The sequence below is a fragment of the Grammomys surdaster genome, unplaced genomic scaffold (assembly GCF_004785775.1).
Source record: "Grammomys surdaster isolate TR1022 unplaced genomic scaffold, NIH_TR_1.0 67, whole genome shotgun sequence".
Lineage (NCBI taxonomy): Eukaryota > Metazoa > Chordata > Mammalia > Rodentia > Muridae > Grammomys > Grammomys surdaster.
The window spans coordinates 16,607,458-16,633,065 of record NW_021604569.1 but is presented as its reverse complement, the minus strand read 5'-3'; the positions used below and the strand labels follow the sequence as shown (position 1 = coordinate 16,633,065).

At 41.7% G+C, this 25,608-nt stretch overlaps 1 protein-coding gene across 2 annotated transcripts in view; it reads right to left on the bottom strand.

The window, feature by feature from the left end:
• Cobl (cordon-bleu WH2 repeat protein) overlaps nucleotides 1–25,608 on the bottom strand; it is a 232,547-nt gene that overhangs the window by 12,953 nt on the left and 193,986 nt on the right. For both annotated transcript variants that reach the window (XM_028777526.1, XM_028777534.1), the window contains 5 exons: nucleotides 18,241–18,550; nucleotides 7,395–7,492; nucleotides 4,156–6,032; nucleotides 2,096–2,215; nucleotides 739–1,002 (listed from right to left, as the gene is read on the bottom strand). In XM_028777526.1, coding sequence (XP_028633359.1) covers nucleotides 739–1,002; nucleotides 2,096–2,215; nucleotides 4,156–6,032; nucleotides 7,395–7,492; nucleotides 18,241–18,550 — 2,669 coding nt within the window. The remainder of the gene's footprint in view (nucleotides 1–738; nucleotides 1,003–2,095; nucleotides 2,216–4,155; nucleotides 6,033–7,394; nucleotides 7,493–18,240; nucleotides 18,551–25,608) is intronic.

The following is a 25,608-nucleotide window of genomic DNA, read 5'->3' as shown; positions in this document are numbered from 1 at the left end:
GAGGATACAGCCTGGGCAACAAGAACCTTCTATGCTGAGTCCAGTCCCTGTATGATCAAAGCCTAGTGACTTGGAGCCTCTGAGCCTTTGTATTTCACATATAGCATGACGATTAACTTTCTATTGACCTCTTCAGGGACCACACAGTTTAGGAAGCAGAAATGCTCTCTTAGGAAATCTAAAATGCCATATCAAGGAGGCATGTGCAGCCACAGAAGTCAGTGAATTCATAAGCTGAAACAGAGCTTATGAAGCCAGGTGGAGTTTGGTAATACTGCTTCAGGGGCATTCTCCAGTATTCTACAGTATCAGGCGGGAGACAGATGTGTAGACCTGCAGTAGACTGTCAAAAGAGACCTGGGGGAAGGAAACAGTGCATGCTCTGCGAGGAGACTGAGTTCACTAACAGGTATGTGTTATGGTAGCAGAGAGAGGCAGACAAAGATAGGCAGGGGAAGATGGTGATGGCATTGCAGGCTAAGGGTGCTACATTCCCTCCAGGGAGCTCTAGGGACACACTGTGGATTCTCATCCAGCCTGTCCCTGCACTAGCATTGACTTGGGGTTAGAAGACAGAAGTGGGTTTAGTTTAAACCTTGCTACATGGGCTGCATATAGTACGAAGAACTGGCTTTCTCCCTAATCAACTCTTTTTTGTCCACCCCTTGGTGGTACCTCCAGAAGCTGGGCTGCCTAGTCAGTTTTGCCTCCATTTCTGCTTTCTGTACCAATGCTCACCTTTCTGAGTCTTGCAGCTCCTGTGCCCGAGCGGATGGCATCCATTAAGGCTTGCCTAGCATTTATTGTGTTGCTGAGGGTGCCAGTGCTGAATCTAGAAACCGTTATGGAGGCTGAAGGAGCCTGGGAGGCTGGAGTGGGTGGTGGTGGCAAGGCAGGTGGGGGTGGAAGGCCAGGGTCTTCTTGCTGACGTTTGTCCAAACCTGGAGCCATGAGTGCAGCATCTCGGAAGCTCTGGAGCTCCTCGGAGGCAAGGGATGACACCTAATGAGATAGTTAAGTGATTACTGCAGTGAGTGTTCACATACTCATCTTATCTGTGACACTCCATGGTGATGTCACTGCGGTGAGAGGTTTCAGAAGGGATTAGTTCATAAATGTGTATCTACCATGAAGAGAATCAGTACCCTATAAAACCGACCCTAGAGAGTGCCTTGAACCTTCTGTCATGTGAGGCCTTTGTGTTAAGGTGCTAGGGACCAGCAAGATAACCTTACAAAATACCAGTTCTGCTGTTGCCATGACCTTTGACATCTAGCTTCCAGAGCTGTAAGAAATAAGCCCGTTGTTTCTAAGTGACCCAGTCTCTGGTGCTTTGTTATAGCATCTGACAGACAATTTGTATAAAGGTCCTTTCCAAAAAGACAGTACACAGCTACTCATATCTCACAGAGAACCTCAAACAGCTCCTTAATGATGAACCACAATCTGTCTGCTTATACATATATCCCCTTGCTCCTCCAAAGCATGGCTCAAAGGTACCAGGTATGACAGGAGTACAAAAATACTCTCTAGTCTCATAATTTCCTTCACATGTAAGGATAGAAATAGAAGCCAGACACACAGATTTGACCAAGTAGGGGTGGAACTTGAGAGCTACTAAAACCCCAGGGAAATGTACAAGTCACACCATTCCTTAAACCCTGTGTGTGACAGACACAGATGCACTGTCCTGGCTCTAAACTCAATTAGTATGTGCCTATAGTTATGCAAGTTTGGGGCTATCTTCCTATAGGTGTCTTGGTCTATGAGAGTAGGCAGAGTGGCAGGGCTTTATTATCCTACCCTGAGATCATGAGTGTGTGAGTGAGTTTGGAAAATGTTAGTGTACAGGACAGACCTGCAGAAAAAGGAGGAAAATGTCAGTGGTCCAGGGGTCTTTCACCTTATATGAGCAGAGGCCAAGGCAGCTGTCTGGAGTTGGGTGACAATGTGCCAAACAAATGAAGTTCATAGCTCTGATGCTGGCTACTGTGTAGTCAGAGCAATGGATGCTAAGTGGTGTTGGCTTAGTCTGCTGAGGAGAAGTATAGGTAGGATTCTGAACCTGTTATATGTGGAAGGCCCATTTCCTTACCTTCCTGAGGCTGAGAGTCCCATTGTGGCCCCGAATGGCTGCCAGAAGAGCAGATCGCTCGCTCTCTGCCTCCACGTAGGATGGTTTCTTTGTCCTTCCTTCTGAGGTCTGTTCTGCAGTCTAAAGTATTAACAAGGTTAACGTATTTTACTCTAAAGATGAGGGAAGGCTAAGTCCATATCAGCATCATCAACTACTGTCAACTCGTCTGCTTGAAGGTTCTTTCAGAAAATCCCCAAAAGAGCATTCAATGGTATCAATAGTATCAAAGCATATGCACACAACCATCTGCTTTGCTAGTTTCAGCACAGCATTCAAAAACTTTACTGAGTCATTCACTACATGTGTAGAGCAGGCTTTGAATTAGACTATGTTGTTCAAATGTAGGCGGATGTAAATGTTCTGAGCATATGTAAGGAGGTAGAACTAAGCTCAGCTACGTTCAGCACATTAAAAGCTTTTTTCAACTTAGGATATTTTCAACTTGCTATGGGCTACCATGACATAACCCAGTAGAAAGTTGAGCAGCAGCTATAGAAGAACCAAAGGCTATAGATTTGGGGTTGCATCAAAATTAGTCTCTTACTGTGAGACTATTCCTGCTATTCTCCTAGCTGTCCCTAGCTGACAAGTGTGCTGAAATCTTGCAAACCTGGATGAGAATGTCAGTGAGTGACACTGGGCCAGATCACCTAAAATTCACCCTGCTTTGCTTCCTCAACTGAAAATGGAGGAAATCACTTTTTATTATTGACATTAGCTTAGCAATATCATTTTGATATGTTAAATAACCTGATAATGGAGGAGGATTACGAAATTGTCATTTTTACTGTAGAATGGCAATACGATTATATTACATGTTCCAGTCAACAATGTATCATAGTGAAGACAGCAGACTTACAAGACTGAAAAAGATGAAGTATTTCTGTCTCCTAGCAACACTAAAATCCTACTGCAATGAATTTTGCAGGTGTTTTGCCTGATGCCAGTGCAGGCAAGCCTATGCACTTTTAGGCATGTAGAGGTATATGGTACACAGTTACATACAGTAGTGACTCTTGGTTATGAGTGTGGGTGACTATGTTACTGTATTACACATTCACCATACTATAGGCTCTGTGGTTATTTTGTCATGGATAACTCTTTTTGTGTATGGTTTCATTGCTTTATCTTCCTCCAAAATGATAAAACCTGCTATACCAGCAACATCCCTTTTCAATCTCCCATTGATGTCATTTGATGTAACAAGGTGTCCCCATAGAGTGCTGGCCTACTGCGATATAGGCTTGTGTGACTCTCATGATGGTCACATAATAATGAAACCAAACTCCATGCAGTGTCCTCCATGTTTAGCAACACAAGGCTGTACAGAAAGCAGTGGTCCTGTCTGTGTCTTACTATCTCAGAGTGTCAAGACTTTCCCCAGAAGCTCTTGGACGGCATACTTCTCAGCCTATCACCACTAGGAGCTGGTGGAGACATTAGAAGGTGATACTGGTGGGATGTCTAAGGTCACTGGAAGGAGATACTTGAAGCGTATGATGGACGCTTGTCTCCTTCCCCTCCCTGGTTAGGAGGTGAGCATTTGACCTGCCATGTGTTCACAGCATACTGTGTTGCTTTGCCAGAAGCTCAAAAGTCATAAGCTAACTGATGATCCACTAAACCCTCCAAACCTTGAGCCAAAATAAAATAAACCTTTCCTTTTTCTAAGTTTTTCAGATGATTTCATTATGACAGCACAAAGCCGACAGAGTGCTTCTGGACCAGAGTACAGACAGCCCCACACTCTGGCTTTAATATTACTCTGGCCCGGTAGATGGATACTTATTGATTGACATATTTTCCACTGGATTGCTAGAGCCTGACAAGCTAAAGCCTGTCAGCCCCTCTAGTGCTTTTTTTCAAATGCATTAGAAGAAGGAGACAGAATGTAGTTAAAATGAAACCAGCAACCTCGCAGCTCTGCCTTTGCAGTCTTTCTTCTCAAGATCTAGGACAAGAATGAAGACCTGCTCAGGAGCTCCCTGCACCCAAACCCTGACGTCCACCACATTCACCTTTCGGAGCCTGTCCCTCCCTCCTGACGAGTGGATAGCTTCCATCAGAGCACTGTGCAAGGATATATCTTTTGGAAGTGGCCTTTGAACAACAGGCTTGAATTTTTTCTTTGGCCCAAAAATGCTGGATGGTAGAACATCATCTGTGTCTTGACCATCTGTAGATAACGGGCTGGGCTTTTCCTCTGTCTGTAAGATAATATAGCTAGTCATGGTGGACTCTTTTGGAGAGTGGGGAGGCTCACAATTTCCTGGAGTCCGTGCAGAGCCATTCATCAGTATCCTCCCAGAGTCACGGGCCTCGGCCAAGAGCAGTGGGTGTGCCTTGTCCAGTGCCTTCGAGGGGTTAGATGTTGAATTTGTCTTCTGGTTACTTGTAGTTTGCTTTTCATTGAAACCACAACTCTGTCCCACAGAAACACGATCCCTCTGGGAAGATCTGCCTGGGAGGAAATAGGAGTTTCTCTGAACAGCAGCAGGACAGGCTTGAGTCAATGACTTCCCATATGTGCTGTTGACCTCTACTTTGGGATGGTCTCCTGCTGGCAACTGCACACCAGGGTTGCTGGGAAGGCAGACAGAGCCCTGGTTTGTCCCATCCTCATGTTGCCTTGCCTCCAAGTGCAGGTTGGGAGCTGCATCGTCTTTCCCAGCGGGAGGAGGTCTAGCCAGCTTTGCTTCTTCATGATCCTTTTCAGCAGTCTTATTATGTGGTCGCACCACATCAGCATGGACTTTTGGAGGCCCCATCTTCTTGGCAATAGCAGAAGCCACATACTGGCTGGATGTTCTTCTCTGAGGTTTAAGGAATGTGATGTCTGTGGGATTAGATGCTGGCACTTTAACAGGACAAGAGATTGCTGAAACTGGCCGGCTTCTCTCTTCCTCCAGGTGTGCCCCATATTCCTGTGAGGCGGGCTGCTGCTGGGGAGTGGTCAGTGTGAAGGCTGCCTTCATCCCTTTATCTTGCTGTGGTTTTGCTGGTGTGGCAGTGATGGTAGTGGAGGGGGCCCTTTTGATGCTGCACTCGGCTGGCCCATTCAGGTACTTTTCCATTGAGTTGCGTCTCCAGAACTCTTTGACTTTTCCAATAGGTGGAGCATCTGTTTCAACAACAGGTGATGGCTGGGATATGGTCCTGCTTCCATTCATGTGAGGACTCACCAGATTCCCTAGTTCATCAATCTTAATGGCACCAGTGGAGAGGGACACATCCCTGTCATAACATCTCATCTCTGATTTGGGAGGAACAATTTTATATGTAGTGAGGCCATACTTGAGTCCATAGCTTCCTCCTGAGGCCTGGCCATGATGAGACCATGGTGGGAGCGCTGAGTTAGAGTTCTCATCCTTACCATCTTTTGGATTCACTCGCAGTGAGTTTATTCTGTGACCTGCCTGTGTCTTCTCATTGTGACTAGAATCATGCACCTTGCCTGTATCCTTTGCTTTTCGTTCATCTATTAAAAGCTTTGAAACACTTGATGTACCTGTAGGGTTTGTTTCAACTGGATTCTCATTTTCAGATGTGTTGGCTAAGGTTGGCTGATTTCTCTTTCTGTTATCTTGGGATGGAGGGGAGGGGTCAGGTTCTTTTCTACTTGTCCTTACGAATGGCTGGCTATGCTCAGTCTGAAATGGGGGCAGGTGAGATCTTTGGCTAGCAATGACCCCTGTGTTAAAAGTAGCAGCATTGGTACATCTACTGGAGAATGGCCCTGAGTCAAAAGGCTCATCAGAAACTTCCCCGATAAAAGTGACTGGGATGTCATCCATGCAATTATCAGGGATTATGGCTTCTTGCAGACTATTGTTGGATACACCATTTACAGAGTTGGTTAGAGAGCTAGTATCTGTTTCATAATTTTCTTCCATTCCTGTAGAGAAAGACAAACACAAGTCACTAATTGGCACCTGTTATAGTATTACAAGTGAGTTAGAGAACACATGGTAAATACTTTGATTTCCCTAGGGATGACTACTTTTGTAGAAATTATACATGTTAAATGTTACCTTGATTTATAATCTGCATCTGCCTGGAGCCATAATCTCAGCTTTCACTATACAAGAGCAGAGCCATTTGCCTATTCATGATGTTTCAGGGTGAGATACTTACCCACCATATTTCGCCAAATTTTTCCAAATAATAAAACAGACCTTTACATTTAGTATTCTTGAAAGTGTTCTCAAGTAGGCTCGGATTTTTGCCCTTCCTATTTCTTGTGTCCATAAAAGTACAGCAAGACATGTAGAATGACTTGCTCTAGGTTTAATTTCTTAAAGAGAGAATAAGTAAATCTTGGTGTCTTCAGAATTACACTGACTCTTCAGAGAACTAAGTGATGCAATGGGCAGTGGATCATGTGGTCACAAACTGTGGAAGACTACATGGCTGGTTAGGATTCTCAGTGCTGTCAATCAAATACCAATGACAAGAGGCTAAAAACAGGATTAGATAAAATCAGGGTCGGTTTTAATGTCTGTTTTGTCTTTGTTTTGCTTTTCTAGCTTATCTTTGACATGTGACATGAGAAAATAGTATAGCTTTCTTTGTCTACTTATTCACTATAATTATTTGCATCTCCCTTGACCTTATGGTGTTTTTCAAAGACTGAGTTAAGAGAATGGTAGTGCCATGGGTGTTCCACGATGAGGTGTTTATCATGGACAAAAGACTGTGTGTTTTGCATTGCCAAGGAGGAGTTTTAAGTTTTTTGTTTTTGTTTTTCAAGATAGGGTTTCTCTGTGTAGCCATAGCTGTCCTGGAACTCACTCTGTAGACCAGGCTGGCCTTAAACTCAGAAATCCGCCTGCCTCTGCCTCCCAAGTGCTGGGATTAAAGGCGTGCGCCACCACTGCCCAGCCGAGTTTTAAGTTTTAATAAAGGCAGCTGCTTCTCTCAGTGTATCTTATATTTCCCTGGATTATTTTGGATATTTGTATCTCTAATGTGTGTAGAAAACATCTTAATGTAAAAAAGCAGTATTACGTGTCCATATTTTAAAACATTACTGAGACATGTTCTTAATATTGCTAGGAACCCTGACAAAAATCTGTCTATCAATAACAGCCCTCACCTGAAACAGAAGTTCAACCCTTACATACAAGTAAAACACATCCCAATCAAATTTCTATCCCAAGACTTCTTTCTTGGGAAGTCACACCAAAGTACTTAGAAAAAGTGACTTCCTGTATGGTCATACAGGATACTATCAAAGTAGGAGGCTTGTGGCTGTTACCTTCCAGGTCTTCATCAAGTTCTGCCAGAGTCTGATGGAAGTGTCCAGTGATGAGTAGGTCTTCATCATCATTCATAGGCATAGTGGCTTTCTCAGTCCTAGAGAATACCAAAAAGAAAGGAAGAATGTTTAATTTCTTAGTATTGATTAGGACCTAGCACTCTTTTCCAGAAATGTCAGTTGATATTCAAGGCTAAGCAGGCCCACATCTGCTGTAACACCACTATCCTTCGAATTACAAAGACTCATTATTTGCATGAGTGATGTGTACGTCCATCATGTAAGTGATGTATGTTATATGTGGTACGTTTGAAGGTTGTGTTCATATCATTCCCTAACTGTTATCAATACCTGAACCCCATGAAGTTGTAACGTGGTCCGCATGTTTTCTCTCTGCTGTACCAGACAAGGGAACATGCTGGTAAGGCTCCGTTACAACTGCATTGCACTGCAGCTGGCATCCTAAAAAGTGAGGCACCTGATGAGCAGCTGTATGTCATGAGGCCAGTCTGTTCCTGAACATCTGCATTTTATCAGAGTTCCCCTGGACTGCAGTCATGTAGGCTTTAGGCTCTGGTCTAGGGTACTTTTGAACTTCCTGTGCTGTCAAAGAGAATCTCAGAGAAAGGAGCATGTGGGGCTGTATGGGAAGTATTCAGAAGCCCTTCAATTCTGCAATCCCCTGCCTCCCTCCATGCTGACCCTTAGCAGTGATCCTCCTGCAAGACTTGGAAAGGAAAAACCAATTCACTCCTTCACAATAAGGGGCTTTTGTATTGTCTGACAAGTTTCTTTTTCATTATATTACTATATCTTAATTCCTGAACTGGACAGAGGATGGGAGGGATCAGAGTTTAAGAAACCTGATTGTGCCACCCATAGAGGTGAACTACCTTTGGATTGTTTTTATTGTAATAATAAAGATCTTGACAAGAGCGACAGAAAACATTCTAGCCACTGCAGTAGTATAAAAGCTCCCATTCTTGGCCTTCACTATGGCTTCCTTCTTGGAGGCCTTTCAAAGGAAGCTCTAGAAGCATGACACGCCTTTGTGCTAGGGAGACAGCTTTTGCCTGCTGGACTCTGAGTAGAACTTGTTTGTATGTATCAATCACAGTATTACAATCCTCACAAATGGTCTGTAAGGTAAGTGGTGTTGTCACTGCCATTGTTTAGATAGGAAACTGTAAAAAGAGACCCACTGACACGTGCAAGGTCACATAGCATTTAGAGACAGGTGGCACTTGTTCCAAACCTTAAGTGAGGGTTGGCTGCATTGACCAGGTGGCCTCACCATGTCTAGGGGTCACAACGGACAATGTGGCCCCCTGTGGCACAGGGCATCCTAAGATATGTCATCCTGCTGCTCGGGACGGCAAGGTCATGATTTATTTGCATCACAGGGACAATGGCATATGTGAGACAAGTGCTGCCAAAACAATTTGAGAGCTGCCTCTGCAAGGGCCTTTGCCTCCGTTTTCCTATTGTGCAGAAAATGCAGACATGTCTATGGCAATTGTCTGTCTTCAGCAAGAGCTGAAGGTTCCTTTCCGCTGATTGTTAAAATTGAGGACCAATTTCCATCATTGCTAATCAGGCCCAGATAATGATGCATGAAATGTGCCTTGTACAATCCTCACTTACGCAGCAAAATTTTTATTCTAATAAATGAGTCTTTCTTTCTTAGTGACTATGTCCATTTGGGAGCCAGGAAGTAGCTTCAAGATTGGTCTCAGCTAATGTCCTCTGACAAGCTAGACAAAAGGGGCTGGTTAGAGATATGTGTGCATGCAGACCAATTAATAAGGACCACAAGAGGTGCACAATTGTCCTTCCCACTGCTTTTCTTTTGGTCTTTAATTGTTTCAATGCAGTTTGCTAAAGCTGTTTCTCTTTCAGGAAATGTGATGAAAAATGTAACTCGAATATTTGCTGCACTATATGGCAGAGGGTAATATGGAAATTGCTAGGCAAAATGGCGTTTGATATTTAAAACAAATCATGTTTAGATTTATACTTGTAGTTTAGGATGTATATATATGTAATGTGTATATATATGTATATAAATGTATATGTATATATACTTTTATATCAAAGCATTTGTCTTTGTTTAAAGGATGTATGGTTCTATCACTCAGGAGACACTGAAGAGAAGATTGCCTGTATGAATTAAGCCTAAATTCTGCCATTTTAAAAAAATAAATGTTAAACAAGAAATCACTTTGAACTAATGAAACTGCAGTGGATACAACACACACACACACCTGCTGTTGTTTTCACTGGAAAGCAATATGGAATCAGATATCAATAAACACTTTATCTTTGTAGGGAAGCAATGCAGAGGAAGGAGAAGATATAAATATAACAGCATCCATTGAATTCTGTGGAGAAATCTAAAATATTCAGCAGTCAGGAGAGCTACATTGTAAAGGGCAATAAAAATCAGTAACTCTGATGTCAGAGAGCCTGTGGAGAAATACAGTCCAATCAGTAACCATGACAATCAGAGAGCCTACGGAGAAATACCAACTAATGCTGCTTCTAGCACAGTACATGAAAAAAACCAAGACACAGAGCTATATATAGGAAAACTGTGATGCTATAACACAACATATGCCTATGGACAAGAGTGAGCCAGAAATGAGTCAGTGTGCCTTTCTGCAAAGGAAGACTCACAGAGACTTTTACTACAATGTACCTTGCATGACAAAGCAATTTTTAAAATCATGCTTATGAATTTGGGTGCTCTTTGTGCATGAGTCTGGACATTTTTGAGATAGGGTCTCTCCCTAGTGTTTTCTACATAGGCTAGAATATCTGCTCAGTGAGCTCCAGGGATCCTTCTGTCTCTGCCTCTGTTGTGCTAGAATTAAAAACACTGGACCTTTTTAAAAAATGCAGGCTGAACTCAGTACTTCATGCTCACATGGCAAGTCACTTTACTGGATGAACTATGTCCCAAGCCTGATAAACATATTTTTAAAATTTTTATTATGTATTTACATCCCAAGGATTGCCTCCTTCCAGCTCCCCCCACTGAGTCTGATAAATCTATTTTAATGTGCAAAATTATAAATGCTCTTTTCAGACTCTAGTTAATTAGTCTTTTTTTGTAGTAAAAGAGTATAAATGTCTCTTTATATAAGTGGTATGTAAAACCTGTTTCCTATAGGAGACTGCTGGGCCCAAGATCTCACTGGCTATCAGGGAGAAAGTAACAGCTAGTTCAGAGCAGACTTGGTCCTTCACCATACTCCTACCTAACCCAGGATCAATCTCAACTACTGTAGCCATCAGTAGCTCTGCTCTAGATGTGTGGGCTTTCTCAGTTCCCTCCTTGTATCTAGAACTGTCTTGCTCAAGTATGAGAGTTCTAGACTCCTAAAGGTACCCCTTTACCCATGTCCTTTTTTCCTGACCAGTTTGTTTCCTCTTACTGCCTCATATGGACTTAAAGGCTTCCCTTGCCCTCATCCCCTGATGCTGGCACCGAGTGCCAGGTTTTGCCAGCACACTCCTATTCTCTCATGGCCCTAGCTTTGGTCCCTGGCATTCTGAAGTGATTTATGTCCTTAGGGTCATACTTATTCAGGAAGAATAGCAGACATATGCCAGAAGTAGCCAACCTGGATACCTTGTAGAGTGCAGAAAGGTCTAACCACTGCCAAGCCCTTGGCTTATGTTCTTTACAAAGCTGCCAAGTCCCTGAAATCTCTAAACAAGGTAGCCATATAGCCTTCTTACTGCTTCTTCAGCTAATTCTCTACTTCAGATGTACCCCAAGGATTGCTGTTTTCTGGGCCTGAGCTTCTCCATGAAGGGTTATCAAGCCAAGGCCAAACCCAATGGCAATTTTCCAATTTTGCTTTCCTAAGATTTTTGGGAGTAGGGATCTAGTGATGTTTGTTTTTCCTGCATGTTCATCTCCACTGCTGCAAAGGGTTACACTGATGCATGATATTGGCATTCCTCTTTGAAACTTACCTGGACTTAATCACAGGGCTTGAAGAATAGCTCCCTATAGGCTAACAGGACAACACAAGGCATATATCACTGAATAGTGCCTAATGGGCAGGAGGCAACCCATCTGCTGACATAAAGCAAATGTGCACGGATGTTTCATTCCCAGGCTTCCTCCCCTACCCTCAATTATGACCAAATCTTAAGATATAGTTTCTATTGGCAGTTTGTTGTGGCTGAAGACCAAGAAAATAGGAGGTAAACAATCATCAGCGGGCATTTTGCTATCAGCCTGCACATGTTGAATAAACACAGCCAGACCTATTTTCTCACACAGAATTGGAGGCAATGACTGCAGAGAATGTGATAATGTTCATGCTAGTGCTGCATAAGGTATGAGGAACAAGCAGAGAACACTGGGGACTTTCAATCCCATCTGTCTGGGAGGCTCATCTGCCTCAGATGTACTGTCCTTTGGGAGTAAGGGTGGAGATGGAGAGTATGCCTCTCATCCAGCTGTGGCAGCTCTGGCCCAGCATGGCCTTAACACTGTTTATGTAGCTCTAGGCAGATGAGAACAAGGAATCCTGTCTATTCAGTGCTGGGACAAATAGGAGCTTGCTGAGTTTCCTTTCTATTTTGCTATTAGAAAGAAAAGGTAAATGGCATAATTCTGACTCACAGCACATTAAGGTATGCTTGGTTTGCATTTGGCTGCATTTCTTTTAAGAAATGTATACAAATGTGAAAACTGTCTGAGAGGAAAATCATGATGTTTTCAGTGAGCAATTTAGTCTGCTGATGGAGACCAAAGCAACCCTGTGACTGCAAAAATGATTAGGACAGCCTGGAGGTAGAAAGCCTGGGAAACTGGATGGCTGTTGCATATGCTTGACCCCCTCATTGCAGATGTAAGTGTTCCCCACTGATAAGGCCTCAGAATCTAACACTAGTGTGCAAAACACATTGGGGGTCATATACGTGATTTTAGATCTTCTTCCAGTCCTATTTGCAAGGAGAGAAGTGAAGGTAATTTTAATGGCTCTAATTTTAGCTTTATTTAATACATGATTAATAAATTTCTTTACTGAGCACTAGGTTTGGTGAATATTTTACATACACAAACTATTTCAATGTGAACAGTCATGTGGCAAGTGCTTATCAGCTATTATGACTAGTGGCTACAGTACAGTGCAGAACTCCACATTTTTCCCTAGTGTTAAGGGTCAAATGAGGGCCTCATGCATACAAAGCAAGCACTCTACCAAATGAGTGGTACCTCCAGTCACTTCTGTGTGTTCTAATACTACTTTGAAGGAGTGTATAATACATACCATGCTTCTAACTATTCCTGTAGCTTCTGAGTGGCGATGGGTTTGAATGTTCAGGGGTTCACATGTTGTGGTTTACAAATGTTCCTGTGGTCACACAGTTTCTAGGACTCCAGGTATTATGATCTACATTATAGGAATGACTTCTGAAACTTTTGTGGCCACAGTTTTTGGAGTTCTAGTTTAGGGTTCCAGATGCTGGATGACATAGAAATTCAGGAACCATATCCCTGCCAAGTTTTAGGCTGCATGCAAGGCTACTTTGGGGCTACATGCCTGCAAGTAGGGGAAGGATTTCTCTCAGACTGCAATTACGAATGTCTCTACTCACATTTACCAACAAATTGAGGCCAAGAAAGTCTTTGAAGGGTAGCCATGTAAGGAGTGAGGCAATGAGTGGGAGTGGGAGAGGGGTCTCTCTTCATCTGAAGAAACAAAAAACTGCACCTTTTCTCTTTACACATAGACAGTATTTTAAAAAGAATCCTCTGAAAAATTCATATATGTATGTAATGTCTTGGCCATTTCCCCCCATCACCTTGGATCTTCTTTATAGTCCTGCTGGGCCCTTACTCTTCCCAACTGGGCCTTCCACTTTCATGTGTTTAATTTTTACTGTTACTTGTGCCTCCACTGAGTTTAATTGGCTTAATTAGTGTGACTATGGATGGGAGACGGTTTCTTAGAGCATGGGCAGCTTCCTAGAAGCTACGGTACTGAGAAAAGTGACTTCCCCTTTCCTCAGCAACCATGACTTGTCAACAGCTCCTGACATTGTGAGATGGGTGAGGCCTCCTCACCCTTCCTCCAAGCATGAAGACGGTGGACAGGCTCCATTTTATGCAGGTCTATGGTGGATAACAACAGCTGATGTAAGTTCGTGGGCACCTGGGCCATGTCCTGTAGAGCAGGCAGTGTATTCCAGCACCCCTCCTCATCCTCTGGCACGTACATTATTTCTCCTGTCTTTTGGGATGCAGAAGCTAAAATGTGTTTTCTACTTTGGCCCGACTTTTGAGAAAGTCTCAAATCTACATAGTCATCTCTCTTATTCACATCTTACAGCAACTTTCAGAACTGATGCTCCCCAAAGGAACCTTAGAACTTGGAGTTTTGTAATGCTGATCTATAGACAGATAAACAGCCTGATGACAGCCAGATTTTTGGGGGGTCCACTATTTAAAAATATTGTTAGTTCCATTCTTAGTCCTCTTAGAGTGAGAGAAGCAACATCCACTCTGCATTTCCCCTATCTGTCTATTATTTCTATCCAAACAAAGTTGTTATAGCTTGAAGAGGAGGCACGCAGAGCTGCAAATGGTCATAGAGCTTATACAACAAATCCTATGTCTCTTTTTTCTCCATGAATTGTAAATGAGAGCAACAGCACTATAATGATCTCAGTTACCAATTTTGAAGGTTAGGAACATGCCAGGCACTGTTCTAAGAGGGAACACTACATCTCAATTTTACTGAGGAAGAAAGAGAAGGGAGAAATGGACTTGCAGGCCAAAGGCACACTTTTGCCAAGCTATTCTTTAAGAATAAGTAATGTTGGTCCCAATCAACTATAAAGAATAAAGTACAGGAACAGATTCACAAGTACATCCAGCATTAATTCTAACTATTTCCCAGGGCAAAGCCAGTCATGAAGCTCAAAGCGCTCCTCTTGGGTGTTCCCAGAACAAGAGATCACCACCACATGCATATTCCATTTATTTTTGTGTGTATATACCTTTTGGCCAGACTTCTTCTTGGGAATTTATTTTGTATATCAAGTTTAGAGAAATACAATGGAAAGTTGATGTCCCAATTAGGGTAAAGTTTGAATTCAGGAGAGTGAAAAATTTGCAAGTGAATATAATCAAATGAGTTGGATGGAAAAATACCCTCTTTTCAAACTGTACCAGATACAATAAACTGGAATTATGGTCAACCATTCTCACTTGCTTTACGTTTTTTAGAAGACAGAATTTTACTACTGAGGTTCCTAAAATTAAAACCTAGGCTCCTGGGATACTGGGTGGTACCATCTATACAAGCCAAAGAAGCAGCAGCCATAGTGGCGGTGAGCTAACTCTCTAAACCCAGCCATACCAAACCGAAGCAGTAACTTTATTACCTGTCCACACTGTAGTAGCAAAGAGTGACCATCGTGGTAGTTTTAGACAGGTGCTTGGGAGAATACGATATTTGTGCCCAAGTTTTAAACATGCATACCTAGGCAATCTTATCGCCTCAAATATAGATGATTTCAACATGTAAAGACAAGAGAAAGGAGACAGCTGTAAAAACCAGGACTTCTGGGCTTTCAGTTCTGGGTTGTGATTCATCTTTATGTGATTTTCAAACAGCATTTAGTGATTCCCTGAGCAATGGAGTTATGACAACAGAAGATCTAGGTTTAAAGGCATGAGCAATCCTTACTTCCCTAGTGACCAATCCCATGCTGGACACTTTCCGCATGTTGAGGTCATGTATGACAACTTACTAGAATCCAGTCTAATCCCAGAGTCCTTACCTCGCTTGTTATGACAAAAACTAACTTCTGATCTCCCCCAGCTCCTACAGTCTGGCATTGAGAGGTGACAGAGAGGACACAACATAGCCTGGTCTCATACCATCATTATGCCTCATGCAGGTTGAACCCCTCTGGGAACACAAATAGACATCTTAAGAAAAGTTACAGTAACTAGATATTGGATTGGGATCATTCTAGGTAGACCCAGGAATGTGGAATGAGAGATAAAACATTAGCTACCCAAAACAGAGGTCATGCCCGTGGGGTATACACTCAAGTCACAGGGAAAGAAAGGTCCTATGAAGGGCCAGAAGAACATTGCATGTGTTCTCTATAGGAGGCTGCCCAGATACTTACTTACTTTCTCTCTCTCTCTCTCTCTCTCTCTCTCTCTCTCTCTCTCTCTCTCTCTCTCTCTCTCTCTCTCATGTGTGTGTGTGTGTGTGTGCGTATGTGTGTGTGTCTAAGTGGCCGAGATCAAGGCCACTGCCCTGTGAGTTCTGTTCCCCCACAATGTTAACTTGATTATAGGCTACTCATCCTCTAGAACAGGCTGTAATCCCCTTAACTGTCCATTCAGAGTTTGGATACCTGAAAGATACCTACTCCAACACTCCCCGCCTGCATTCTGCTGAGAAGGTGACTTCTCAGCAGAATATAGGTTTATTTGAACCACAAGCCTGCCTCCACCTCTTTTGCCTTTTTACAACCTGAGTTTTCAGTGTGGTATTTTGTGGATCTGGATAAAAAACTTATCACTCTTTAAAAGGAGTTATTTAATTTTATGTTTATGAGAGTTTTGATTGCATGTATATATGCACATATACATACATGTGCATACCTGGTGTCTGCAAAGGTGAGAAGAAGACGTTTGATCCCTCAGACTATAGTTACAGATAGGCTACCATATGGATACTGATCCAAATGCAAGTCTCTGCAAGTTCAGCAAGTGCTCTTAACCACTCCATCGCCAAAGTCATTACTCTTTCTTTAAGAGACTCAGTCTCTCTCTAGGCATACGACTCAGGCATATGCATCTGCATTAAGTGTGAACCTGGCAGGTAGGTGGAACTGAATAGAGTTCTCAAACAGTGTTGAAGGGATCATTCATCCTAAAGACCACATGGAGGCCTCTTGCAGGGCATGTTTAAACTGATGTCCTTCTCTACAAAGTAATCAAGATCTTCTAATAGCCTGCTTAAGGTAAAGGGAGCATATTATGGCATTCCAAATATGTTTGTACACAGACTAATTTGAAGTACTATAGTACAAGAAATATCTAAATAGTATTACATCTGGAAGTTTACAGATGGACATTCAGGGTAAGTCTACATCTCTGGGAGTCACAGAATAGTGAAGGCACCCTATATACTTAGTTAAGAGCATCCCTGAGGACTGGCCACAATGAGCTGCACATCTGTTTAGTCTGGCTATGAGTTTAGGTTAGTAAACAGCATTTTAAGTTTATGAGATGTGACATACAAATCTAGATACAGAGCATACTTCAGACACTGTCTACAGAAAGTCTGTAACCTATATGCCAGGTGAAAACTAGATGTTTTGAAAAGGGTTGCTTTGAAAGGCCTTCAGGTAAAGCCTTTAAGCCCTCCACCCACACTGTCTTTTTCCCTAGTGACACTCCTTGGACTCACCCCCTGCCAGACACAGGACTTGAGTTTCAACCTCTTTTTACACTAGAGACATTAGTTACATTCCACCTGGCAATGTTCTGCATTGCATATTTGGAAATACAATGCTATAGATAATTTCTGTAAAAAATGTAACCTTCTCTAACTTCTAGTTTTTCATTTCATGAAAGGAGGGACACAAGGTCCTCTCTTGAGGTGATAAGTTAGTGTCTTCATCATGCTTAGAGATCAGAGATACTTTTCTTTCTTACTCAGCTGACAAGGTGAACAAGGTCAGATAGGAGAAAGTGATAGGAACCAGTGGTGTGCAAAGTGGTCCAAAGAGAAGATGCAGCTACTGAAACTTGTCCTCCAGCTAGAGAGGAAGTGGATCCTAATAAAAATAAAAGCAGACTCTTTATACATCATGCCTGAAAACAAACCACAGGTAGAGGAGCACCCTGATGTCAGAAAGCCACACAAGGCATTTCAGCCAATTTCAGCCAAAGGTAATCTGAAGGATCTCTTAAATATTCAGAGACTACATGCATATGGAAGGCAAGGACACACTCAACCATATGATATAGGGAGATTATTGTGTAATTTAAAATAACAAAGTTAGATTCAAACTGCAAACTTAGAGACTCCCCATGGTCAAATAGCCAATGAAGAAGTTCCTAATTTAAAAATGGGAAAGCACACATCTTTTAAAGAAGTATATAAAAAATCATTAAAAAGTAAGATTAAATTGTTATGAAAATTGTTAACTTTCCTATTCAAGGACTTTAAACGGAAGACACTTGAGATACTATTTGAAACCCATGGGATCAGCAAAGCTTAGAATGTTTGCTCTCCACACATACTTGTGCAGAAGTTGGATGACAGGGTGCCACAGATACACAGACAATATATTTGCTGATATTCCATATAGCTGATGAAATTTTCTGATGATCTAACTTTTCCTCTATTAAACTCTCTATATTAAACAGAAACATACATGTACTTTGCTTATTGTTTCCATCCTGTAAACCTGGAACAACCTGGTTTAATGTTAATACAAAAAGAAAAAAAATACATGAATGAACAATATATGTGGCATGAAGGGTGACTTTTAACATTATTGAGTTGAAAACTATACCACAAGTATGCCTCTGGCTCCTGTGTCAAGGTACACTACACAATCTAATGTATTGTTAAAAAGTATCTTCATGTCTACATACAGCATGAAGACAGGACTGGAGATAACAAGCTGCAAATGAGGGTGGGAACAGATCTACGGAAGGCAACTGGCACTGGGTATAAAATATCACTATTTAGTGATCACCCTCACAAAAGGTGATCTGTCATTGAGGACTTAGAGGCCAGTGTTCGTGACACTACCTCCAGCTATTCATTCCATGACTCACCTTAGGATTGAGCTTCCTGAGCCATTTGTCCCCCATGATGGGCTCTTTTGGGGACCCAATTCTGGAGTTCCAGCCAGGTCCTGGTCACTGCAGTCCTCCTGGTCTGTGGACCATTTATCCTTTGATCTCATGCTGTCTTGTTGTGAGTCCAGGGAGATGACATCTGAAGGAGAGCTCATGACCCCTGAGTCCTCAGTTGTGTCCTCTGATGCAAAACAGCTGCCCACAGATGCTGTCTCCTCAGCCTCCGCTGGCACCTGTGAGACTCCACCCATGCTGCAGTGGCTGCCAGGCCCCAGAGGCAGACTCACTGGAGAGGACATACAAAGACAGGTCAACAAAAGCCACTCAGAGTGTCACGCTGCCTAACATGAGCAACATCCTATTGACTCTGAAATGTGTGATTCAGGGGCATCAAAATAAGGAAGACCCTCTGCCAAACCAATAGCATTCTTGAAAACATTTTAACTCTCAAGGAGCCTTATGTGTATGTATAATTGAATTCAAACTCTCCCATAAAAATCTGGGCACTTTATTGGTTAGTCTTTTGTCTATTTATCTTTGTGGTACTGAGGATTTAACTAGATCATTGCACATGCTAGGACAGTGCTCCACCAAGGAGCTACATCTTCAAACCCTTAATCAGCCCTTTAAACATGCATCCTCTAGGCAATTTGGTGATTAAGTATTCAGTCTAGTGATAATGAAGACAATTTTTTGTAGTATGACTCCTGACTTAAAGTGACTTCATATATATGCATACATATACATATATATATCAACGAGTCATGAAAAATGGATCTATGAACTTTAAAAAGAGCAAAGAGGGGTATATAAAAGGGATTAGAGGAAGGGAAGGGAGAAATGAATTATACTTTCAAAAACAACAGCAATAATAAAAATGACTCTCTTAAACAAACAAGCAAACAGAAACATGAAGAATGAACAGAAACAGGCCATTCTGGTATGGGACCTTCTGACCAGCAACCTCATAGAATAATGTTGGAAGTGTGGCCTACATATTAATGACATTCTTCCTCAACATTTGGACCTGCCTTAATTTTAATCCTTGAGACAATGCAAGGTTTTGTGTAAGTAAGAGATGAGCCTGGAAGGGAAGGTAAAATTAAAAAATATCAGAACTCAAGAACCAGTGGTTGATGTCCTTGAGCATTATGTGGAAACACAGGGAGATGGTGGCCAGAGCTGTGTGTGACTTTCTGCTGAATTTACAGTTTGTCTCTATTGAGAACAGACATGGAACACTACAGTCATCCTGCTAAGTGGGGACATGTTACATATCAATTGTGAGAGGTAACTTTATTCTGTTCCAGAGTGTCAGAAAGCTGTATGTGTAGAGCTGGTGTTTGCAGGATATCAGTCCACCCCTTAGACTATTTGTACTCTAGAGTTGCAGTTGAGTCGGTAGACATGGCGTTTTCTGATCTTAAGATTTGAGGCTAGAACCATGTACTCTGTTCCAAACTTGCTCTCCTTCCTGTAATCAGGCCCTGGGCTTGCTATGTGATTGTAGGCGTCACATACGTTCAAATACACACTCTAATGGTATTACTGTGCATTCATATGAACCACAACCCATATCTCTCTAAACATTATATCTCAACAGCAACTAACAGCATGCAATTAGCAAACCAAAGGGAAATCCCTTAATGTGTTGCTTTATGTGAGGTCTTGAACAATAAAAATAAAAACATTAAAAGTGAACAGTTATAAGAATACAAACTTCACAAAAAAGAGCTCAAAGCAAACATAGACATACTGGGGAGGGGGGACATTGGAAAACGTACAAATGCAGAAGGCAATGCATTAAATTTCAGTGTACTGCTGAACAAGAACAGTTTTTCAGATTCGTTTTTAGGCTATCCTGGGGCTCAGCATCCTCCTGACTTAGCCCCTTCAGTGCTGGAATTACAGGTTTGTACCATCATGCCCAGTTGCAAAACTTGATGAGAAAGATTGTAGAAGAAACAATGCCTGTGTGTGATGGATAATGTCAACTTGACAGGATCTAGGAGGGATCAGGATCAGGGCATGTCTAAGAAGGGATTTCTAGATCAGGTTAATTGAATAAGTGCAGCAGGGAGACACACCTTAAGTGTGAGTGACATCATTCGGTGGGCCAGGGTGCTGGATTGGATAATAAAATAGCAAGCTGAGCAGCAACATTCACTTCTGTTTTCTGAGTTCTGAGGCAAGGTGATCGGATACCTCATGTTACTGCTGCTATGCCTTCCCCACCACAATGGCTATACCGTAGAACTGTGAGCCAAAATAAATCCATCCTCCTTTATGTTCCCCTCCCTCAGGAATTTCACCACAGCCATGAGAAAAGTAATCAATGCACGTGAACTTACACAGCCTACATACAATTCCTGTCCACTATTTGGGGAAAAGCTTTGAAATTGTTTTCCACTCTCTCTGTACAGTGAGAAGCTTTGGAATTGTTCTCTTCTCTCCATACAGCCTTTGAACCAGCTCCTAGGCCACTTACTCCAGACATCAATCCCCACTCAGAACTCTGATCCCTTGAAGCCACATAACCAGACTCCACAGTGAGGTTCTGCTAGTGGCCATTCACTTCTCCCCTCCCTTGGCTTCTCTGTTGCCCTTTTTGGCTCTATGAATCATTCTTATGTCCTTACACTTATGCCGGAAACATTTTACTAACTATTAACTGAATTATTTCCCCAGTTCCTACCCATACTGTGATTTGAAAACTGCTTTCATTATTTGACAGTTTCAGACATGTGTTTTGATCATTTATACTGCCCATCACCCTCTATCAGACCGTCCCTATTCCCGGCAGTGAACCTTTTCTTCTCAGCCTTCATGTGTCTCCTCTTTGCTTGTAACCCACTGAGTGGAACTGGGATTATTTTCATTGGTGTGAATGGGGCTAGCTTTTGGAACATGCCTTGGCTTGCCTTTTACCACTATCACTAAATAAACAGGTGGTTGTGATTTGAATGAGAAAGGCCCCTGTAGGCTCATTTATTTCAATGTTTTGATCCCAGTTGGTAGACTGCTAGAAAGGTTCAAGAGGTGTGGCCTTGTTGGAGGAGATGTGTTGCTAGGGGTGGGCTTTGAGGTTTTGAGAGCTTACACTAGGCTCACTATCCCATTACCTGCAACCTATAGGTGAGATACAAGTCCTCAACCATTGCTCTAGAGCCATGTCTGCCTCAGTGCTGCTATGCTCTCTGCCATAATGAAAATGAACTAGCCCTCTGAAACTATGAGCAGCCCTTCAATTAAATACTTTCTTTTAATAAGCTGCCTTGGTCATGGTGTATCTTCACGGCAATAGAACAGTAGCTAAATCACAGGTCAAGTAAATTCAATAATTACTTTTCTATGCTGAATAAAAACATCTTATGACAGTGAAAAATAAAGCCTAAAGACTTGGATTCAAATTCTAACAGACTTGTTTCCTGGCTCCTCACAGTGCTTTATAAACATCACTGTAATATCTCTATTTCCAGGTGGCTGCTAGAATGGAGCAGACTTCATGACTGGGACCCGGGAACATGGTTTTCAAGCCCAACTCAGTTTAGTGAGAGGACAGGCACACATTTAATGGCCATCCCATGATGAATGACAACTCTAACGAACTTTCTACAGGCCAAGTGTGGGAGACTGAAGGGAGAAGGGCTCTGCATATAGGAGGTAACCCACAAATATTCAGTGCTGTGTATATTTTCTCTTTCATCTCTGCAGTAGTCACTAATACTGCTCTGACAATCATTTCTCAGGGGCCCTATAGGAAGTGTGATTGCTTAGGACAAAGAGGTTGCCCTGGATCCGGGATCCAATGGAGAGTCAGAAGTATCACTTATGGAAGGAGGAGTCCAGCTTACCTCCACCATTTTTCTAGCCAGTTAGGGAAATGTCAAATGGATCTCTACTCAGGACCTGCATGTTAAGCCCTTTAAGAACATATGATATTGAGTGCTAAGGCCAAAGTTCCTCTCTTGCACAGATAGACCTTTCATTTCCCATGGGTAATGTTCTTACAGGCTGAAGCTAGGACACAGTCATGTCATACCATCGATGTCTGGGGGTGGGCAGACAGAGCCAACCAGATGCATGTGAGAAAAACCATTTTGAGGCTTTGTCTGAGTCTCCCAAGAGAAGTCACGTGGTAATTAAAATGGTAACTGTACAGATGCTGAAAGACGCTGGGGGACATGGGTGCCAGGCTGGGTAGGTCAGTGATAACTAATCTTGCTCATACTACAGGGTAGGTAGAGCTATAGTCAAGGAAGAGTCACACATGCAAAGGCTTTGTAGAGGGGTCCTTAAGGCTATATGAATGTTTTCCTGGATCACCTCTTGAGAAACAAAGGAGAACAGATTTTCAGAGAGGTACAAATATCTCTCTAAGGCCAATCTGAACTGGCATCATTTGCTAGGTAATTTCTGATCATTTGAGCCAGTTGGAGAATCTGATGATCTCTAGAATCTCTGATAGACTCAGAATGCTCTTTGAAATCTCAAATTAAAACATGGCAAAGACTCATTTATTGTTTCCTGATAACTACGTATCTATGTATCTTAATCTCTCTCTCTCTCTCTCTCTCTCTCTCTCTCTCTCTCTCTCTCTCTCTCTCTCTCTCTCAGTGTGTGTGTGTGTGTGTGTATGTGTGTGAAAGAGAGAGACAAAGCCTTTTCAAAGAAAATCCGGCATTATTTTTAAGTTAATTAATGTGATTCCCCAAATTTACTTTTCTATGAAGATGTGAACAATCTTTCTTGAACTCAACAGAATCCATATAGGGATCTTAGAAATATTTCTAGTTCAAGTATAAGGATTTAATGCTAAGGGATACTAACTGGTAGCTCAAGTTAGACAACTACACTCAGTCCTGTAGGTCATTTACACATGTCTTTCACAATATCAACAGAGGAAAAACATCAGGCCCTTAACATCAATCTCTTTAAGTAGACAATCTCTGATCTATGATGATTCGGTTTTAAAAAAATTCAAATCTAGTGCAGTGTAAAGAATGCATTCAAAATGATATTGTGAATGCAGACTAATGTTGGGGACCCTGTTGGGGTCCAAGGCTCTTTTATGTTGCACAGTAATTGACTGCAGAATAAGGAAGAGAACCACTGACACTCAACAGCATGCAGTGTTGACAAGCTAGAACAATAGTAGGTCACATGTAGTAAACCCATTTTTACCTCTAAAACTTCAAATTTTTCATACGTTCAAGATGAAACCCATCCACCATGGAGAAGCTATACTTACACTGAATTAATTTTTATTTTTGTTTTGATCAATGAAGGAAAAATTCTTATATCATATTCATTTTTTGCTAGTCACCAAGAAAAAAGAGTCCTCAAGATTGATTTTACTTAATTTATATGACCTAGATGAAAAACACAAAATATTTCTATGTCCCACACTGAGCCTTGTGGGTTCCATACACTATACAGGGCCAACAGGTGGTATCCATCCTCCATCTCAACCTCCTGTGTTAGTTCTCCATGTTATACATACTGGGAACAAGGGGAAAATAAGGCACAGATTTAGTGATGCAAAGTCACATGATGCATTTTAGTATGCTTTTCTGTATTTCTCGAGTAACTCTAAACCACCACACTCTTCTTTCCTTTTTAAAGCAACACCCAAAAATTACCATCATGAATTCAAGTGATTACAACAGGTTCTAACAGCTTGACTGTACTACAAACAATGCTTTCATATTATTTCCTATAAATGCTTCAGTACCTAAAACATTACAATCTAAAGACTCACAATGCCACTCACTTTATTTTCACGAGCATCATCCTCCATAGAAAAATGAATAAAACGCCTCCTCTAATAGGCAGGAATTAGACCACGTCTCTTCCTCCTTGAATTAATTCTCATTCCATAGTTTAATAAAATATGATCTTAACTGAATATGCTTTTTGTTCAAGATATATTTTAAACATTTTTGCACAAAATATATTCATAAGTGAAAAATAAATTTTATATTTCTTTTCACTATCCAGTAACAGTATCAAATTCTTTTGTGTGCTGAGTTACTGCCACGATGATTGCTAGTCAAGGAAAACAACATAAATATTTTCTTTTTCCCTGTGATGTTAGGCATCAATTTCAGGATTTTGTGTATTTTAGACAAGCGTTCTACCACTGGGCTATATCCTCTGCTACACAAACACACTAAAGATGTTGACATTTACTAAAGAACATGGTAAAATACTGCTAATGAATCTTATAATGAATCAAATGAGGCTTTTTCTCACCCACTGGTTGCCTGGAAATGTCTGGAGTCCTTCTTGCTAAAACGAGGCAGAGTTCAGCATAAATTTAATTCATATCTTTCATTTTCATCAGATACAAGCACCAAAAAAAAAAAACCTTCTTTGCACAGGCAGAGGTGAAATAAAGGAGTTTTCTTATGGCTACATCATCCCATTCAATTTTCAAAAGCTCTTCTTCTGTTATATGCCAAAAATAATTGACCTGTCACAAAAATTATGCTTAATGATCTATAATTGGGCAGCATAGTTAGGTCCTTTATCAATTTGGTTGGAGAGAAGAACCGGAAAGTACCTGATATTCAGAAGCGTTCGCTGTCATTAGTGTTATACATCTACTCAACCATGTCAGTATCTCCACTGCTTTAGTTAGGTCCTGACAGAGAGGCTCATCTACTGCAAAAAACTGCAGCCTAGTGAGGTTCCCAGTGCTTAAGGAGAATGTCTGCATTTATGAAGAAGAGTCTTTGAAAAGCCTGGACCTGTGAAGGAGACATGGACTGGTTCTGGTGTTTTTGTTCACATCAGTTTTAGAAAGGTACAGGACACCTAGAAGGGGCTCCCTTGAAAGATCTGGAGGTCTCCTAGGGAAACACATAATCGGTTAAAGACATACATAAGCACAGTGTGGCAATTGAAGATCTGAGGGCATGAAGTCCATAGAGAATGTTCAGGGAAGGTAGTGAATTGAACATTCATTCTAAATAGGGGAGCCAGAGAGCTGGCTACTGAACCAGGTTTTGAGGAAAACTTTTTGGAAGGTAAAGATAGAGTATGAGAGGTGAACTAACTTCCCACAGGCAGCTTGGGAAACTCTCGATACTGTTGAGTGGCCAGGGTTCCAGTATCTCTTGTTACATATATGCCTGCATGTGCACATATATGCAAATTCTCAGAGGTGGGTACAGGGAAGTGAGTTTAGGATTGATCTTTGAGAGAGCCTCTGTCATCAGTGCTACATAGATACTGCTCTCCCTAGGTTTTGCAAATGCTGTGCTCTCTCACCAATCCTTATCAATTCTTACAGTTCTCATGAAGTGAAGTTGACTTGCTGCTCTTCAAAATTATATCCTA